General features: G+C 43.5%; 1 protein-coding gene across 5 annotated transcripts in view; it reads left to right on the forward strand.

The window, feature by feature from the left end:
* The first annotated feature begins 2,166 nt into the window (after nucleotides 1-2,166).
* Nucleotides 2,167-20,751, forward strand: part of b3glcta (beta 3-glucosyltransferase a) — a 155,725-nt gene continuing 137,140 nt past the window's right edge. For 2 of the 5 annotated variants that reach the window (XM_069892525.1, XM_069892530.1), the window contains exons 1-3: nucleotides 2,283-2,400; nucleotides 6,008-6,060; nucleotides 6,689-6,728. In XM_069892525.1, coding sequence (XP_069748626.1) covers nucleotides 2,337-2,400; nucleotides 6,008-6,060; nucleotides 6,689-6,728 — 157 coding nt within the window. In that variant the 5' untranslated portion in view covers nucleotides 2,283-2,336. Of the gene's footprint in view, nucleotides 2,237-2,282; nucleotides 2,401-6,007; nucleotides 6,061-6,688; nucleotides 6,729-12,433; nucleotides 12,507-20,751 lie in introns of those variants that run through there. The other 3 variants (XM_069892526.1, XM_069892529.1, XM_069892528.1) reach the window with 3 other exon arrangements.

The raw sequence follows: 20,751 nt of genomic DNA on the forward strand, positions 1-20,751 counted from the left end.
ACATTAAATGGAATGTGTAGGCCCGATTGTCTGTACACTGGAGGGCGCTGCTGTACTTCAGTTTGTCGTGAACCGCATGTGGGGGGCGGGGCCGGGGGTCTCCAAATGGTGGAGACATTAAATGGAATGTGTAGGCCCGATTGCCTGGACACTGGAGGGCGCTGCTGTACTTCAGTTTGTCGTGACCCGCATGTGGGGGGCGGGGCCGGGGGTCTCCAAATGGTGGAGACATTAAATAGAATGTGTAGGCCCGATTGCCTGGACACTGGAGGGCGCTGCTGAACTTCGGTTTGTCGTGACCCGCTTGTGGGGGGCGGGGCCGGGGGTCTCCAAATGGTGGAGACATTAAATAGAATGTGTAGGCCCGATTGCCTGGACACTGGAGGGCGCTGCTGTACTTCGGTTTGTCGTGACCCGCATGTGGGGGGCGGGGCCGGGGGTCTCCAAATGGTGGAGACATTAAATGGAATGTGTAGGCCCGATTGCCTGGACACTGGAGGGCGCTGCTGTACTTCGGTTTGTCGTGACCCGCATGTGGGGGGCGGGGCCGGGGGTCTCCAAATGGTGGAGACATTGAATGGAATGTGTAGGCCCGATTGCCTGGACACTGGAGGGCGCTGCTGTACTTCGGTTTGTCGTGACCCGCTTGTGGGGGGCGGGGCCGGGGGTCTCCAAATGGTGGAGACATTAAATAGAATGTGTAGGCCCGATTGCCTGGACACTGGAGGGCGCTGCTGTACTTCAGTTTGTCGTGACCCGCATGTGGGGGGCGGGGCCGGGGGTCTCTAAATGGTGGAGACATTAAATGGAATGTGTAGGCCCGATTGCCTGGACACTGGAGGGCGCTGCTGTACTTCGGTTTGTCGTGACCCGCATGTGGGGGGCGGGGCCGGGGGTCTCCAAATGGTGGAGACATTAAATAGAATGTGTAGGCCCGATTGCCTGTACACTGGAGGGCGCTGCTGTACTTCAGTTTGTCGTGACCCGCATGTGGGGGGTGGGGCCGGGGGTCTCCAAATGGTGGAGACATTAAATGGAATGTGTAGGCCCGATTGCCTGGACACTGGAGGGCGCTGCTGTACTTCAGTTTGTCGTGACCCGCATGTGGGGGGCGGGGCCGGGGGTCTCTAAATGGTGGAGACATTAAATGGAATGTGTAGGCCCGATTGCCTGGACACTGGAGGGCGCTGCTGTACTTCGGTTTGTCGTGACCCGCATGTGTGGGGCGGGGCCGGGGGTCTCCAAATGGTGGAGACATTAAATAGAATGTGTAGGCCCGATTGCCTGTACACTGGAGGGCGCTGCTGTACTTCAGTTTGTCGTGACCCGCATGTGGGGGGCGGGGCCGGGGGTCTCCAAATGGTGGAGACATTAAATGGAATGTGTAGGCCCGATTGCCTGGACACTGGAGGGCGCTGCTGTACTTCAGTTTGTCGTGACCCGCATGTGGGGGGCGGGGCCGGGGGTCTCTAAATGGTGGAGACATTAAATGGAATGTGTAGGCCCGATTGCCTGGACACTGGAGGGCGCTGCTGTACTTCGGTTTGTCGTGACCCGCATGTGGGGGGCGGGGCCGGGGGTCTCCAAATGGTGGAGACATTAAATAGAATGTGTAGGCCCGATTGCCTGTACACTGGAGGGCGCTGCTGTACTTCAGTTTGTCGTGACCCGCATGTGGGGGGCGGGGCCGGGGGTCTCCAAATGGTGGAGACATTAAATAGAATGTGTAGGCCCGATTGCCTGTACACTGGAGGGCGCTGCTGTACTTCAGTTTGTCGTGACCTGCATGTGGGGGGTGGGGCCGGGGGTCTCCAAATGGTGGAGACATTAAATGGAATGTGTAGGCCCGATTGCCTGGACACTGGAGGGCGCTGCTGTACTTCAGTTTGTCGTGACCCGCATGTGGGGGGCGGGGCCAGGGGGGGGGTCTCCAAATGGTGGAGACATTAAATAGAATGTGTAGGCCCGATTGCCTGGACACTGGAGGGCGCTGCTGTACCTTGGTTTGTCGTGACCCGCTTGTGGGGGGCGGGGCCGGGGGGGGGGTCTCCAAATGGTGGAGACATTAAATAGAATGTGTAGGCCCGATTGCCTGGACACTGGAGGGCGCTGCTGTACCTTGGTTTGTCGTGACCCGCTTGTGGGGGGCGGGGCCGGGGGTCTCCAAATGGTGGAGACATTAAATAGAATGTGTAGGCCCGATTGCCTGGACACTGGAGGGCGCTGCTGTACCTTGGTTTGTCGTGACCCGCTTGTGGGGGGCGGGGCCGGGGGGGGGGTCTCCAAATGGTGGAGACATTCCATGCTAATTGTTTTCACGCCGCTTGTTGCTGGAGATGCTGTTGAGATGCAGCAAGTTGTCGCCTCTCGTGCGTGTTCGGCTGTTGTTGGCTGTTTTCCGTAAGTGTCGCCTCGACTGCAAGAAGCAGCGAATGAGCTCGTTCACGATGAAGCCGAAATCCCCTCCTGCAGTTTTAAGGAGTCCGACTTCAGCCGATTCATTGGGCCCAGGGAAGGCCCGAGTTCAGCAGCAGAGCTTGTTTTCGACTTGGCCTTTCCCCTCTCCCCCTCCCTCTCTCTGGGCTCGGGCCTGAGCCAAGGCAGTGGAGAATGGGGATCGCTGAATGTTTCCGAGCCCCCCTTTAGCGGGTTGGGGTCACGTGGATGAACTTCCAGGATCAGGAATATTCTTCAACTGGGGGTTCTGCCCCAACTTTTCACTGGTCTTCAATTGCTTGCTATTCTGCTTATTGTTTTATAACATGAATACACTTTTAAAATGGAAAAAAATACGGGGCACTTTATAAATGCCAAATTTTCACGTTTTTAACAGTCAGTGCCTTTTAAAGTCGTAAGCATTTAACTTCCGATCTACGTGAAATATGCTATCAAAAGGAGTATAATTGTATTAGTCAAATTTACTTTCTGACAGAAATGTGGGGGGTGGGTGGGAAAGTAAGGAAGACCTTCTTTCTTTGGCTTGGCTTCGCGGACGAAGATTTATGGAGGGGTAATGTCCACGTCAGCTGCAGGCTCCTTTGTGGCTGACAAGTCCGATGAGGGACAGGCAGACACGGTTGCAGCGGTTGCAGGGGAAAATTGGTTGGTTGGGGTTGGGTGTTGGGTTTTTCCTCCTTTGTCTTTTGTCAGTGAGGTGGGCTCTGCAGTCTTCTTCAAAGGAGGTTGCTGCCCGCCGAACTGTGAGGCGCCAAGATGCACGGTTGGAGGTGATATCAGCCCACTGGCGGTGGTCAATGGGGCAGGCACCAAGAGATTTCTTTAGGCAGTCCTTGTACCTCTTCTTTGGTGCACCTCTGTCTCAGTGGCCAGTGGAGAGCTCGCCATAGAACACGATCTTGGGAAGGCGATGGTCCTCCATTCTGGAGACGTGACCTACCCAGCGCAGTTGGATCTTCAGCATTCATTGGAGCGACTTCATCACAACATGGAACTACTCGAGATGGCAGAGGCCGACAGCAAGGAAGTCCTGCAACCCATCAAAAACACTCTTTGAGAGTTTTTTAATGATGTCATACAATCCAGCGGATGCTTTGTCACCAGATATTTCACTGCCCCTCTTCTACTCCGGTTGATCATGCACAAATCTGAAACAAAAATCTACAGCTCGTCTGAAACCCTTGTGCTGAGTTTGCTTGCAGGAATAGCCAAGACTACTGAGCTGTGTGCAGTCAACTCGAAGTTTGAGAGCTGCAAGACTCAGCAACTTTATTGCCTAGGGTGTTAATGGTACATTTGAGTGGAAACTTTTTGGATGAGGCACAAGAATTTCCCATATTAAATGTGTTTTCCCCCCCCCCCACATTCTGGGGATTAACTTGTGTTTCTTGCATCTAAATAGCATAATTCTACCAAATGTTGCACTAATAGTATTTGAATCTTTTGATCAGTCAGGTTGCATCGTCAACAGAGGAACACCACCAAGTGTATTCAGCAGAATTGCTAAATAAAGTCTGATTGAATAAGATCAAGGGTGTCAAACTCAAATTCACAGAGGGCTAAAATTAAAAACTTGGACTAAGTCGTGAGCCAAACTAAATATTTATTGAAAATTTTCAACAACGTCTGCATGTTTTCTCTTCTTTCAACATATGTAATGTTAAACTTTTTCTTATTAAAATAAATTTTTAATAATAGTTTTGGTTAAACTCTTTCCAGAAGAAGCATTAACAAATGAGAAATAAAATATTCAATAATATTTCTCTATAGCCTTTAAGCTCCTTTTAAATGTATTTTTTTTCACAAGCCAACAAGTAAAAAAAATTACAACTTTCTTCGATGACAAACAGGTTTGTCTTTTAAAATGATGAACATATAGTCTGCCTCCCACCTGTCTTGAAAGGTCCTGTTTTCTGTCTTTCGTTTGGCCATTTTTCGTAAGGGGTTTATTACATGTGAGTTAGGCGACAGGTCGCAGGTGCTAATGAAAGTAAAGAGAGGAGGTGGGGGCGATTAGCGGGCTGACACCAATGCATTTGCAAAGCACTCTGGGATTTGTAGTATTAGCTGTGCATGCGCTATACTGGCGCGGCGGCCAGCTCTAATACATATTTGATATGATCTTTCGGGCCAAATATAATATCACGGGCCAAATTTGGCCCGCAGGCCTGAGTTTGACATGTGTGGAATAGATGCAAGCCCAGTCTGCCAATTTCATTACCACCCAGGTAGTTGACTCCAATTTTTTTTTTCAAACAGTTTGCTTCCTGAAAAAAAGGATTATGAAAGACTAAACAAAGATTATTCCAGATTTCCTTTATCACATAGGAAGTTGGAGAAATATTAATTTTAAAATTGAATGTAGCCTGTTTTATCGTGTAATGATGCTGACGAGGGCAGTCAATGTTTCGGCGCTGAGTTTCTCCAGCACTTTTGCATCAGACTGCAACATCTGCAGATTTATTTTTAACTTCATTGTAATTGGACTGCCTCAATGAAGTACTGGACAGAGTTCCAAGAGACTGTACCAAAATGCATGTTTTGTGGGCCAATCCATAGTGAGTAATGCATGCTGAATGCAATAATCTTTGCAACAGATACAAATCTGCGGAGACTAGGGAGCACTGAGCTAGAGATCACAGTGCCTCAGTGCCTGCATCTTCTGAGATTAGAAAACATTGTCTTAGATCTATGTTTCTGTCAAATACTACATTTTACATGGTTTTCTCACTGAATGCTTTACTTGAGACATACATAAACAGGACCATACAATTATGAACTTCATTTATATTATTCTGTTGTTGAACTGGTCTATTCATTAATAAATTAATCTATTTAAACACATGAATTTAAGAAATAGCAGGAGTAGGCCATCTGGCCCATCAAACCTGTTCCATCATTTGATCTGACTGTGGACTTGGCTCCACCTTCTACCATAACCTTTTATTCCCCTACTATTCTAAAGTGAATCCATCGGTGCCTTAATTATATTATTGAAGCAACCTCTGCTGCTTAATTGGTCAGCAAATCCCACTGGTTCACTGCTGTGGTAGAACTAATTTCTTGTTTTCTCTTGTTTATAATCTACCCCTGGAACCTTGAAGCTATGTTCCCTAGTTCTAGACCTCTTCGTCCTTCAAAACTCCAGGTCACTCAATCTTTCCTCACAACTCCCTAATTTCCAGAATCAATCTGGTGAACTTGCTCTGCGCGTCCTCTAATTGTACACACTATTATTGTAATAAAACAAAAGAAATTAACACTGTGATCATAACTCTACTAATAATACTCAGGAAAAAATATAAAAGAATGGGAAGAAGGTTGGGGTTATCAGCAATTTAAAATCACTGGATTCCTTGGGTGAACTCTTCATTCAGTTTTTTTATTTAATGAAAATGGCATAGCTTTTGATTTTAGGTTTTATTTAATGTTTGTAGTTAGGTTGTATGCTACCATCTCTTAGTACTTAAATGAATATAATAATGTAATTTACTTTGGATCCACAGGAAAATGTGGATTCTATTCTAAACAACTTTTTTTTTTGCTATAGTTTCATTTTTCAATGTTACCTTGGGAATTGCAAAGGAGCATGACACAATGCAGGTATGGTTTCATTTCATGTCAATACATATTTCTAAATATGCAGAAACAATTATATATAATATCGAAAGCATGATTGTTTCTAATTAAATAATTTCACAAATTTTGCTAACAATACATATTTGTTAATCAGTTTGTAATTTTTAAAAATCACTTATTAAAAATATAGTTGCAACTAGTTTTTTTTCTCTCTCCTCGTTTAACCATACCTAACATCAACAGGAAGTATAGAGGTACTGTTATGTGGGAAAATTGGAGAAGTATTACTCTCAAGTAGGCAGGCCTTCATAACTTTTTCCTTGAAACACTCCATGCTTTATATTTGAAAAATGTAATCTGTGTTAATAGATTATTGTGCATGAATGTGCAGAAAATAAATATTTCTATCAGTTGGTTAGTTTTAAACAATTCTTAGTCATCAGTAGCTTATTTTATGAAACTATTTTGTGCCAAACCTGTTGATGTTCTGGATGATTAATTTGAGCAAACTTTCTTCTGGTAAATGATTGATTCTACTTTTAATTTTATTAATTTAGTTAATCACTTGAACTATTAAAATACTGCAAAAAATGTTACTATATCTGAAGAATATGCGCATGTTTGAGTTCACTTTCAAAATTGCAATTTGCAGGTTTCACTGGACAGCACTGAATCACAGAAGACATTTATTGGTAGGTTTTCAAATAATGTCTGTCTAAAAGGGACATTGTTGTACTCAGAAGCAGACTTTCATGATATTTACTTCTAGCTGTCAAAATCTTTGATCTGGAATAATATCTAACAACATTATTCTGCTCTTCAATTTTCTTTCTTCCTGATAGAACCCCTGTCAGGGGATGGTTACTTTGCTTAATTGTGATTCTGAGGCTGATTCTGTTTCAAAGATGCTAAAAAGGAGTGTTATAAATTATCATTTTGCACAGAGGAGGATGGTAGACTGTAAATTTGTTTGGATTATTGCTGGGATCACTGTTTTTCTGATGTAATAAATTTGACATAGGTGTGTGGGATAAAATTTCCAAATTAAACAAAGCTTGGAACTGTAGTGAACCGTGAAGAGGTTGTTATGGAGGGCATTTGTAGCCTGATTGAATTGCAGGTGAAAGTTGATCCATAAAAAGTGGAATAACACACTCTAACAGAAAGAAGAGGAAGAGACAATATAAATTAACAGAACAGCTTTAAAGATTTTCTGTGAACTGTGGTGTACTTACGCCAAAGTCCTTGGAAATGGAAGAACGTGGTTGGGAGAGAGTATGGCAAATTTGGTTGTCTTTCTTTGGGAAGGATGTCCTGGAGAGGATGCAAAAAAGGTTATTATGCTAGAGAATAGTGATTTCAGCAGTTAGGCTAGAATGGTGAAACATTAAAAAATAGCAGGAGTAGGCCATTAAGCCCTTTGAGCCTGTTATGCCATCCTATTTGATAATGCTGATCATCCAAATTCATTTCTATGTTCCCTTATCCCTTGATCTCACATGCCCAATGAACAATATGTAACTCATTCTTGAATATATTTAATAGTCCAGCTTCAACTGCATTCTGAGGGTGATTCGCTCTCTGGGATCAACCCAAATGAATATACCACAGTTGTCACTGACTTAATCAGCAGGAGTATGGAGGACTGCATGCCAAAGAGCATAATCACTCTGTTCCCCCAAGCAGAAACCATGGCTCAACTGATAGGTCCATTCATTATTAAAGTCCAGGTCTGAGGCATTCAAATCAGGCAACCTGGCCCTATACAAGAAATCCAGGCATGACCTCACCAAGACCATTTGAGACACCTTGAGGTTGTACCAAACCAAGGTTAAATCTGAAGTTTTTGTCATGGATACTTGGCAACTGTGGCAGGGAATTCATGTTGTCATCGAGTACAAAACAAACCTGGGCAGAATGGCAAGCGTCAGCACATCCATCCCTGACAAACTCAATGTGACCTGTGCTTGCTTCAAATAGGACTTATTTGGTTCCCACTACAGTTTCTTTGCAGCCAATTCCAAATCAGCCTTCCTGAGAGCAAAACTGTGCAACGTGACTGATCCAAACGAGGACCCTGGATGTATCCCAAGAACCTGGGCAGAGCAGCTGATGGGTGCATTCACAGACATCTTTAATTTCTCCCTGCAACAGCCTGCATTTCCTACCTGTGTTACGAAGGCGTCCATCATCCCGGTGCAAAAGAAAACTACAATAGCTGGCCTTTGATAGAGGAATACAAAATTATGATTCATTGGTCCACAACATTCTTAAAAGGAAGGGCAAGCAACCAGAAGTCATGGTACATGTTTGTATGTATGGCGTAGGTAGAGAATGAGATGAGGTCCTGCAATACAAATATAGAGAGTTAGGGTATAGATTGAAAATGATCTCCAACATGGTAATCTCTGGATTATTCCAAGTGCCATGTGCCAGTGAAAATAGGAATAGGAGGCTAGAGCTCACAAACATGTGGCAGAGCAGTTGGTGCAGGATGGAGGCTTCAGCATTATAAAGAATAGGGTTCTCCTTTGGGGCAAAGGTAACCAATGCAAGGGAGATGGGTTATACCTGAACCAGAGATGAACCAACATTCTGGCAAGGAGATTTGCTGGATTCACCCAGGAGGCTTTAAACTAGACCAGCAGGGTGTGGGGATCTAAGATGGAGACAGAGGAAATAGAAGGATAGCGAGTCAGGCATAGGAAATGTGTTGAAACAGAGCAGGATGGTGGAGGGCAAGCATCGAGGGAAAACAGCTAAACTTTGTGTTTATTTTAGCACAAGAAACTTGACAGGAAAAGGGAATGATCTTAGGATTTGGAGAGGGATAATGTAGCTATAATGGAGATATGTTTGAAGGAGGCACAAGACTAGCCTCATTATGAGGCAGTGTGGATGGAAATCAAGAGCTGAAAAGGAGTAGACACCTTGATGGATGGGAGCATGCTTTAGGCCATCAAACAGTCACTGGAAACTAGAAGATTAAATATGTGGAAAGATTGCTGAGGTCTGTAAAATTAGTACAGATATCCCTGATGATCTTAACAACAGGGAATGCCAAAGTGTTAGGGGATTGAATAGGATGAATTTAGTTGCGTGTATCTAGGAGAACTTTCTACAGCAAAATATGTGATCGGCCAACTAGGGAAGGGGCAATACTGTAAAAACACAGATGCTGGATGAACTCAGTTGATCTTGCAACATCAGTAGGAGGTCAAGATATATTACTAATATTTCGAGCTGAGCCCTTTCTCAAGGTACGAGTTTAAAAAAAAGAAATAGGTTACTGTGCAGAAAGCAGGAGAAAAAGGGGCAATGAGAGAGGGAGAAGTACAGACCAACAGACAAAAGCTGTTAATTAGATATGAGGACAGGAAAGAGGAAAGGTGAAAATTAAATTTGGCCATGAAAGGAGACAGAAAAAAGAAGAGAGAGAGAGGGGGTAGAGTAAAAAAGACATAGGGAAAGATGGTGGGGAGGGGTTTAATGGAAACCAGAGAAGTCTATGTTAATGCCATCCTGTTAAAGGGTGCCCAGATGGAATATGAGTTGTTGTTCCTTCTATATGCAGGTGGTCTCAGTCTGGCAGTGCATGAGACTGTGGACAGGCATGTCAGCAAAGGAATGGGGCAGAGAATTGAAACGGGTGGCCATTGGGAGATTCACACAATGGCAGCGGAAAAAGCCAATGAAGCAACTTGCTCAATGAAACAATCTCCCAGTCTGTGTTCAGCCTCTCCGATCTAAAGGAGACCACAACTGGAGCACTAGATGCAGTAGATGACTCCTGCAGATGGAGTAGTGAAGTGTGCTTTACTTGAAAGGACTGTTTGAGGCCCTGAGTAGTGGTGATGAAGACATGTGGTGCAAATGTAGCACTTCTGCGGCCGCATTTCAAGATTCCAAGGGGGCGATTGATGGGAAGGGATGAGTGGTCAAGGGGAGTCCCCGAGTGAGTAGTCCCTATGGAAGATAGAGAGGGGAAAATGTGTCTGGTGGTGGGATCATGTAGGTGGTGGAAATTATGGAGGATAATGTGTTGGATGCAGAGGGTGGTGGGTGAGGACAAGGGGAGTCCTATCCTTGTGTATGGTGGCAGAGAGGGCCAGGGCAGTCATGCAGGTATGGAGGATATGTGGGTGAGGGCCGAGTTTGTGGTAGAGGGAAAACCACATTGTTTGAAGGAGGACATGGAAGACCTTGTCCTGGGAGCAGATGAGAAAAAGAGGGATTGAGAGAAAGGAATAGAGTCCTTACAGGGGACAGGGTATGGAGAGATGTAGTGGAGGTAGCTGTGGGAGTTGGTGGGGTTGTAGAAGGTGTCTGTTGAGAGTTTGTCTCCCAAGATGGAGACAGAGACATCGAGAAAAAGGAGGGTGTTATTAGAGATGGATCAAGTGAATTTGGATTTGCAAATCTATGAACGCGCAGTCTCTCTAAAGGGTCTCTCTTTTGTTCATCTTTCCCCTATTGTTAGGGGTGCTGGGCAATACTCGTGGTGACTTTTTGTTTGCCTTATAGCAGAAAAAGGCTGAAGTATATCATGTATATTATATTTTGCAATGTATTATTATGTGACAATAAAAGGAGCTTACACCATAAATGATTTGGGTGAAAAGATTGAGTGTATTGTAACCAGAACTGCTTAAAAGCAGTAATCAGAAAGCAGGTTGTCAAGATAACATGAAGCTACTGCAAAGGAATTATTGACAGGTTAAAGTGAATTTGGTGGATAGAATATAATGTGGAGAAATGAGGTGGTAACTTTTGGTAGAAAGATTAGGAAAGAAACCTGTTTGAATTGAGATATCAAATAATGCTATTGTAGAGAGGAATTGGTTGAGCTTGATGCAATGCAGGTGGTACTGCTGGTAATTAGGGAAACGAGCAGAATGTGGACCTTTGATGCAAAATAATAGAGTATAAAAGTAGGGTAAACCACAACTGAAATAGTTTTAATATTTTATCGTAATGGATAGCTTGCATTAAGGTGATTCAGATAAGGATTACTTGGTTGGTCCTTTGGGATGAAGACTTTGTGAATTGAGGGAAAATTGACCAAAAATGATGATAATTTATTGGAGTTTAAAAATTCAGAGGTGATTTTGTTGAAATATTCAAGATTTTGAGAGGGTTTGATAAAATAGATGCTAAAATTATATTTCGCTTTGCAGAAAATCTTGGGACGAGACTGCATAATTTCAGATGTAATAGTCACCTATTTAAAATGTACATAAAGGAGCCTGTGTCAGAAAATGTAAGGTCCTGCACTTTAGTAGAAGGAATAAATGGGCATACTATTATTTGGATGTGAAGAAAATGCAAAATTCGGAGGTGCAAAAGGACTTGGGATACCTTGCGCAGGATATCCTAAAGGTTAAACTACATGTTGGTTTTTTTCGGGTGGCATGGGCTTGTGATTGAAAGGGCCTGTTACCTTGCTGCATGCAGTGATGGATTAACTACCACCTGGACCCTAGGCTGAGCTTTAGTAAGGCCCCCCCGCCCCATGGCCCCCAACAGCAGATTGTGTTTATTAGCCTTAGCTCTTCAATTGTCTGAGTTGTACTTGAAAACATTGTTTGTACTTCGATGAACAATTTCAGAGTTAAATATCTCACGTTAGACCTTGCAATGTTGAAACCCCATGCAACATATTCTGTAAAATATGTTAGACAGACCCTTCATACCTAGGCAGGTTAATTGGAGGATACTCATGCCAACACCACGTGGCAGAGATTGCTGATCTACTTGTGAGCTAGATACCCCTGGGTGTACACAGACCCGGAGCCACTGCCTACCCTGTCAGTCATTGTCATTACCAGTATGATTCAGGCAGGAATGAAATTCTCTCCTCAAGGAAGAGTGGGCCCGAGGAATAAATCACCCATCCCTCAGCAAGGTTAACAGATCCCCCTCTGACCCAGGTTCGTTTCCCTGCTCTGTCAAAACTTAATGCACTGAATTAACATCATTTCCATTTGTTTCACTTGTGCACCTTTCCGTATTCAGCTGCTTAAAACGATCAACTGACAACCTTTGTTAAACCCCTCTGTGTTCCCACATTTCCATACTTCCAGTACACACAGGCATGAGGCTCCAGGCATGGTCTGCTGCCTCGCATCAGGTAACCGACGTCTTTCGCCATTGATGGGTAGAAGCCTATAATAATAGAAAGTGAGAAATTGAAGAAATAAATAGCCTATTGCAGATAGTCTAAAGGGTATAAAGGGTAATCAAAAAAAATACAGTAAGGAACATTGGCTTCCTCTGTAACGGCAAAAGGATCCATTAAACTCTAACATAGTCTACAGGTACTGTATACAATGCCTTCATTGATCTCCCAAATTATGGATTTCTATATGGTAATCAAAACCTGCATTTCTTGTTGCAGAGAAAATACTGAATAAAGATGTTCAAAACAGACTTTTATGAAGAATCTCTGAAAATTCTTTGTAAGCAGCCAGGTATAAATTCTTTACTGATTGCTCAAGAGATAAAAAGTGAAGATTCTGCTCTTATAAGAAGATTTGGCAAGTGGACCAAGGATTATCAAATGAATTTAACTCTAATAAGTACTGAAAAACTCAGCAGGTCACACAGCATCTGTCTGATGTTCGGCAAGGGCTGAGGGCTGAACCATTCATTGTCTTTTACTTTTTATGATGCAGCATGACCCAATGAGTTTCTCCAGCACTTTTGTGTACCGCACTTAAAAAAGAGTAAATTATAGGGCTTTCGAAAGTGTTGTGTAACAGAATTACAATGTTTCTTGAAATTGTTGTAATACTCAGTCAGAGTGGCAGTGACGAGGTTCAGTACTCTTGTTTTCATCAGAAGGTTCATTGAGTATGGGATATTATGTTGAAACTGTACATATGTTGGTGAGGCCACACTTACTGTGTACCATTCTGGTTGCCCAATTATGGAAGGATATTCAGATGGAAAGGGTGCATGCAAAAAAACTTTCAAAGGATGTTGCTATGACGGGGGGTGGGCTTGAGTTATAAGGAGAGGCAGCAGTGGTTGGGAATTTTCTGCCAGAGATGTCAGAAGGTTAGCAGTGACCTTATAGTCAGATATACAGTGCCTTCCATAATGTTTGGGACAAAGACACTTTTTTATTTTATTTGCCCCTGTGCTAAATTTGTAACCAAACAATTCACATTTGATTAAAGAGCATATTCCGGATTTTATTAAAGGTTATTTGAAAACATTTTGGTTTGATCATGTAGAAATCACAGCACATTTTATACATACTGGTAGTTATCCCATTTCAGGGGACCAAAATGTTTGGAACATTTGGCTTCACAGGTGCTTGTGAGTACTCAGGTTTGTTTAATTGCTTCATAGTTGCAAATATAAGAGAGCTCAGCTTTTGCTTCTAATCTTTTTTATCACCTTTGGAGTCTGAAGTTGCCATTTTCAACATGAGGACCAGAGTTGTGCCAATGAATGTCAAAGAAGCCATTCTGAATCAGTAAGAGACATCACCCAAACCTTAGGATTACCAAAATCAAGTTTGGAACATAAGAAGGAGCATACTGGTGAGCTCAGTAATCGCAAAGGGACTGGTAGACCAAGGAAGACCTTCACTGCTGAAGAGAGAAAAATTCTCATCAATATGAAGGAAAATTTCCCAAATGCCTGTCTGACAGATCAGAAACACTCTTCAGGAGGCAGGTGCGGATATGTCAATGACTACTGTTCGCAGAAGACTTAATGGACAGAAATGTAGAGGCTACACTGCAAGTTAGCCACAGAAAGAGGATGGCCAGATTACAGTTTGCCAAGAAGTACTTAAAAGAGCCTGTAGAATTCTTGAAAAAGGTCTTGTGGACAAAATTAATGATGAGAATTCTTCTCTCATCAACAGTGGAGGACTTCCTTGGCCTACCAGTCTCTTTGCGATTACTGAGCTCACCAGTTTGCTCTTTCTTCTTAATCACGTTCCAGACTGTTGAATTTGGTAATCCTAAGATTTGGGCAATGTCTCTTACTGATGGCTAGAACAAATTGTGGAGGTGTAAAGGAACTGCAAAATCCAAAGCATAACACATTATATGTGAAAAGTAGTGGTGGTGGTATTATGACCTGGGCATGTATGACTTCAACAGGTACTGGCTTACTTATCTTCTTTTCTTCTTTGGCTTGGCTTCGCGGACGAAGATTTATGGAGGGGGTAAAAAGTCCACGTCAGCTGCAGGCTCGTTTGTGGCTGACAAGTCCGATGCGGGACAGGCAGACACGATTGCAGCGGTTGCAGGGGAAAATTGGTTGGTTGGGGTTGGGTGTTGGGTTTTTCCTCCTTTGCCTTTTGTCAGTGAGGTGGGCTCTGTGGTCTTCTTCAAAGGAGGTTGCTGCCCGCCAAACTGTGAGGTGCCAAGATGCACGGTTTGAGGCGTTATCAGCCCACTGGCGGTGGTCAATGTGGCAGGCATCAAGAGATTTCTTTAGGCAGTCGTTGTACCTTTTCTTTGGTGCACCTCTGTCACGGTGGCCAGTGGAGAGCTCGCCATATAACACGATCTTGGGAAGGCGATGGTCCTCCATTCTGGAGACGTGACCCATCCAGCGCAGCTGGATCTTCAGCAGCGTGGACTCGATGCTGTCGACCTCTGCCATCTCGAGTACTTCGACGTTAGGGGTGTAAGCGCTCCAATGGATGTTGAGGATGGAGCGGAGACAACACTGGTGGAAGCGTTCTAGGAGCCGTAGGTGGTGCCGGTAGAGGACCCATGATTCGGAGCCGAACGGGAGTGTGGGTATGACAACGGCTCTGTATACGCTTATCTTTGTGAGGTTTTTCAGTTGGTTGTTTTTCCAGACTCTTTTGTGTAGTCTTCCAAAGGCGCTATTTGCCTTGGCGAGTCAGTTGTCTATCTCATTGTCGATCCTTGCATCTGATGAAATGGTGCAGCCAAGATAGGTAAACTGGTTGACCGTTTTGAGTTTTGTGTGCCCGATGGAGATGTGGGGGGGCTGGTAGTCATGGTGGGGAGCTGGCTGATGGAGGACCTCAGTTTTCTTCAGGCTGACTTCCAGGCCAAACATTTTGGCAGTTTCCGCAAAACAGGACGTCAAGCGCTGATGATGTAACTGCTGATTGAAGTTGCAAAATTAATTCTGAGGTAGGGCAGTTGATGTTGTCTATCTAGATTTTAGCAAAGCTTTTGATAAGGTTCCACATAAATGGTTAGTAAGGAAGGTTCAGTCACTAGGGATTAATAGAAAAATAGTAAGATGTTCAGAGGTGGCTGGAGGAGAGACAGCAGAGGGTCATGGTGGACAACAATCTGTCAGGATTGAAGCCTGTGACGAGCAGCGTGCCTCAAGGATCGGTGCTAGGTCCCCTGTTCATAATTTATATTAATGATTTGGATGATGGGGTGATTAACTGGGTAAGTAAATACACAGATGATACAAAAATAGGGGGAGTGGTGGATAGTGAGGAAGGTTTTCAGGGATTACAGAGGGATTTGGTTTGTCTGGAAAATTGGGTTGAAAGGTGGCAGATGGAATTTAATGTAGAGAAGTGTGAGGTACTTCATTTTGGTAAAAATCAAAATAGGACATGTGTAGTAAAGGGGAAGACATTGGGGAATGCACAAGAACAAAGAGATCTTGGAGTTATGGTGCAGCATTCCTTGAAGGTGGATTCCCATGTTGACAGGGTGGTCAAGAAGGCATTTGGTATTTTAGCCTTCATAAATCATAGCATAGAGTATAGGAGCTGGGAAGTGATGCTGCGACTGTTTAAGGCGTTGGTGAGGCCAGGTTTGGAGTATTGTTCAGTTCTGGTCTCCAAATTATAGGAAGGATATAGATAAGGTGGAGAGGGTGCAGAGAAGATTTACAAGGGTGTTGCCTAGCTTAAAATACCTAGAGTACAGAGAAAGATTGAAGAGGTTAGGACTTTATTCATTGGAACGTAGACAGTTGAGGGGATTTGATAGATGTTTAAAATTATGAAGGGAATAGATAGACTAGATGAAAGTAGGCTCTTCCCCCTGAGAGCAGGGGAGGTTGAAACAAGAGGACACAAGTTGAGGGTAAGGGGCCAAAATTTTAGAAGAAACATTAGAGGATGCTTCTTCACTCAGAGAGTGGTGTCTGAATGGAATAATCTTCTGGAGGAAATAGTTGAGGCAGAGTCAATTCTTTCATTTAAGAGGAGGCTTGATATATGCATGGATAGGAGGGTGTTGGAGGTGTTATAGTTTAGTCCTGTCAAGGTACAAGAAGTACAACCAAACCACAAAGTACAACACACAGAATTTATTAGAGTCACGCTAGCGGGAATGAGCAGTAATTAGGGTTGGGTAGACAAAGTCACCTCCCTAGTACTGTTGAACCTCATTCAAAGTACAAGGTTGCAGAGGACAATATTTAAGGCATTTTGCTGCATATGGATTAAGTAACATTCCTTTGAGGGGATTGTTTCAAGCTGAGGTGTTACAGTCAGTGTTTGCTTATTTCTAAAGACAGGAAAATGGTTATTATCGAATTGGCTTTCTTATAATTAAAAGATATGGAATAGTGGCAGACATGATAAGAAGAGTCCTTTAAGACAGTGTTAGCCTGGCTCTTGGTACATGTAAATGTTGCTTTCCCCAGTGATCTCCATATTCATTATTTTGAACAGGGTTAGTTGAATTCCATGAAGCAAAGCCATCAGTGCCGTTGGTTGTTCTGCAGGCTTTTGATGTTTCCATATTCTGTTTGATAAGCTTGTAATGCCATCAGCTGTTTTTTGGCGGAAAACTGGTTATGAATGGGCTGCATTGACAGCTCGTTTTGTGTAATGGCAGGTAATAGCGCTATTGTGTTAGAGGACCAGGAGATGGCTTTATGGAAGAGGTGATAATCGATATTGTCTGAAATGTTGTTAGTTGCAGCTGACCTGTCTGTGTGAGTGTCCCATACCCATTTTTTAGTAATTCACAGCAATCATTTAAAAGTCTACTCTACCTTTCATAATACATAAATAATAACATCTTAACTCTAGGCTTTTTCAGGTGCATTCTACGCTAAGAATGCGCCTGAAGAAGCCAAAGTTGCCCTTTAAATTGCCGTTCAGATGGCAGCGTTTAAAGTGCAACGTTGGCCATCTGAAGGACACAGGATGCGGCTCTGAGCACACTCCGGCTCCTGCCCAGTGTCAGCTCAGATCAGCAGCCTGACCCTTTAACATCCGCTTTCAGCCAGCTGCATTCAGGTGGCTGGGGGAGCCGCTGAGCTGATTATCCCTCTCGGAGGAGGATTACATAGCTCACCTCAAGAGCGCCTCCTGCACATTCAGGTGGCCTCAAAACAGCCGCATATTGCCTAAACATGCGGCTTTACATGCTGGGCAATTAGCCGCCTGAAAGTGCCTAGCACATTCATTTCATTACATTGTCAACCAATACCACAGAGGATTTATAGGCAGGGGGATCTAGCGGAGTTGTTTAAGTGAACCGGCGTGGACTTGAAGGGCCAAGATGGCCTGTTTCCTTGCCATAAACTGTTATATGGTTATATAAAACATCTTATTTGCTAAGTTTGAGCAAGTGGCTCCAAGCTCATTGGACAGTGCTGCTTCCGACAGCAAGATAATGATTCCAAACATACTGCTAATGCAACAAATAAGTTTTTCAAAGATAAAACTGGAAAATTCTTGAATGGCCAAATCATTCACCTAATCTAAATCTAATTGAGCAGGCTTTGTATATGCTGAAGAGAAAAGTTAAGGGGACAATCCCCTAAAATGAGCAAGAACTGAAAATGGCTGCACTATAGGCCTGGCAGAGCATTATCAGAGAAGACATTCAGCACCTGGTGATGTCTATGAATCACAGACTTTGCAAGCAAGGAATATGCATCAAAGTACTAAATGTGACTTCTTTAATATACATACCAATGCTACCATGTGTTCCAAATATTATCGTGCTCTGAAATGAGGGATTGTGTATTAAAAAGTGCTGTAATGAGAATCAGAATTTATTGTCATGAACAAGTCACAACATTTCTTTAACGGCAACATCACATTCATATAAGCCACCTTACAAAAAAATAAATGAAAATAATGCACTAAAAGTTAAAGTAAGGCAGTGTCTATGCTTCATTGATCATTCAGCAATCTGTGGCAGCGGGGAAGTATCTGTCCTTGTGCACTGAGTGCTCTCCTTAAGGCTCCTGCACCTTTTTCTGATGGTAGCGGAGTGAAGAGAGCAATGTCTGGGTAGTGGAGGTCATTGAGGATAGTGAAGTGCCAGTTGATGAAGTAGACAAAGATGGTGGTCAAACAATAATCATGGCTTTTATTAGCAGAAACTCATGCAACAATAATGAAAGACAATAGATGCATACACAGTTATACCCAAGGGGAGTGTCCTTAACAGTAGAGATAATACACAGCCAATGTTAGTACAGAGGGGAGCTTGGCAGACATTCACAACAGATAGAGGCTGCATTCTTTAGAGACCACCTCTTATCGATGTCCTTGATGGAGTGAAGTCTGGTGCCTATGATGTTGCATGCATTTTTTTTCTTATCCTGAGCATTGGCAGTGATGCAATGAGCCAGAATGTAATTTCAACATTGTCAAATCAAAATGTCTACAATTAACCTTGAATAACATCTGGAATGTGTACTTTAATTACATGTATTGTTTGTTTACAAATTTAAAACTGGAGCACAGGGGCAAATAAAAGAAAAATGTCTTTATCCCAAACATTATGGAGGGCACTGTAAAACCATGAGGGCCAGAGAGTAGATAAGTCATGGTCTTATTCCTTCGGTAGGTGGCAAATATTTAAGGTGGGAGGGGAAAGTTTTAAAAAAGAACTGAGGAGCTTGTTTTGCCACACACTGGGTGGTAGGTATGTGGAATAAGAGGATTAAGAGGTAGAGGTGGATATATTTGCAGCATTAAAACAGTACAGGGATAAGAAAGGGTCAGAGGGATATGTATCAAATGCAGACAAATAAGACTAGGTTTGAAAAACAACCTGGTTGGCATGGATAAAGCACCTTTTTTCTGGGCTGTAAAACTCTTGACTATCATAATTGTTCTTGAGTAGGAACACTAGATCTATGCCAATTATTCCAGATACAGCCATGAGAACCCCACATACTTCCATTTTCAAATTTTCTTACAACAAAGGGCAGTGTAGCAATTAAAGGAAGGGGAGAAAAGTAGAGTTTTTAAAAAAAAAAAAAGTGAGCAGAAATCTGGATAATTTTAAAAGGACCTGTGACATGGTGAATGGGAATCTGGAAATGCATGGAGACACAGGCCCTAGCTATCAATGTCTGGCATCACAAGGGACAGGTAGGTGATAATTGGGAATTGCTTTCCCATCTAATTTGCAAAGAGAAAATTAAATCAGAAGGCATTAATACCGTGAAGCAATATCTATTTGAAATAATTAAGTCCAAATGAATTAATTAAGTTGAGCAGAAATGGCTGGGTGGGAAATGTGATTTAGCTGCTACAGTTAGGAAATTATGGACATCAGCTCTGTCTGCTTGAAGAATTTTGGCTCTTGGATAATGAGTTGGAACATCATCCCAAATTAGGAAGGGAGAGTGTCACTAGATTTCAGGAGGCAATTAAGTTCATTCGATTAATTTCCCAGAATTTGATTGGGGGTGAAGGTGTGGACTGCATTGTGAATGTTCAAGCTGTAAATAGAGCCAAGGCACAACTGGCTTTTCAAATGAGGAATGTAGCAGAATTGCAGAATAAAAAATAATTCTCATAGCCAAAGAGCTTCCAGTGAAATATGATTTCACTGTGAAAGAATTCTAGGTTCAGTTTAGGTGCAATCTAATGTATTCAACTTAGAAAATGGCATTTTAGCTAAAGGAAAGGTCAGTAGATAAATGGCATATGTTTAAACAGCTATTTCATAACACTCATCACAAACATATTGAGACTCAAAAGCCGCTTTCAGGTGGCCAAAATATCCCAATGTAAAGCTGCATATTCTACCTTAATGCGGTTGTCGAGAGGCCACCTGAAAGCGCAAAACCCGGCCCCAAGGAGTATTCACCCAACCCTCCTTGAAGAGGTATAATCTCCGCATCCGAGCAGTCCCACGAGGCACCTGAAAGCAGCTGCTTGGGGGCGAGCTGATGTTAATCAGCTGGCGACCCAACTCCCTGCACCCGACGGCCCCCCTTCCCGCTGCCGACGGCCACCTCCACCCCCCCCCCCCCCGGTGTGGGACATCGGGGTTGGGGCAGCCAGCATGGGACGTCGGGGCAGGAGCAACCCGTGCTGTCCGCCCCTGCCCTGTAGTCCCATGCTGGCCGCCTAGCCCCGACAGCAGGCGGGACTACGGCCACAGTCAACAGGAGCCAGCGTTCGCTTTAATGTGCCTCTCCTGCAGCCGGCCCTTTCAGGTTCCAGAACAGCGCCTTCTGCATTGCCACCTGAATGTGCATTCGAACACACCTGCAGCTGCTTCTGCAGGCGCATTCTTAGAGCGATTGCACCTGAAAGGAGCTAATGCGTAAGATCTGTGGTTGGCAAATGAGGTTAAGGAAAATACTAAATGAAACACATTAAAAAAATTGTATTAGACTAGAGGGCTGCCAATTATTCATGAACTAAAATTGAATTGAGTTGATACACATGTATCAAGATGCTGTTTTTAAAAAAAAAATTCATTTTGCATGCTATCCAGGCAAGTCACACAGCAGGTGGTGCAATAGTAAAAAATT

This window comes from Narcine bancroftii, chromosome 7, assembly GCF_036971445.1.
Source record: "Narcine bancroftii isolate sNarBan1 chromosome 7, sNarBan1.hap1, whole genome shotgun sequence".
In the NCBI taxonomy this organism is placed as follows: Eukaryota; Metazoa; Chordata; class Chondrichthyes; order Torpediniformes; family Narcinidae; genus Narcine; species Narcine bancroftii.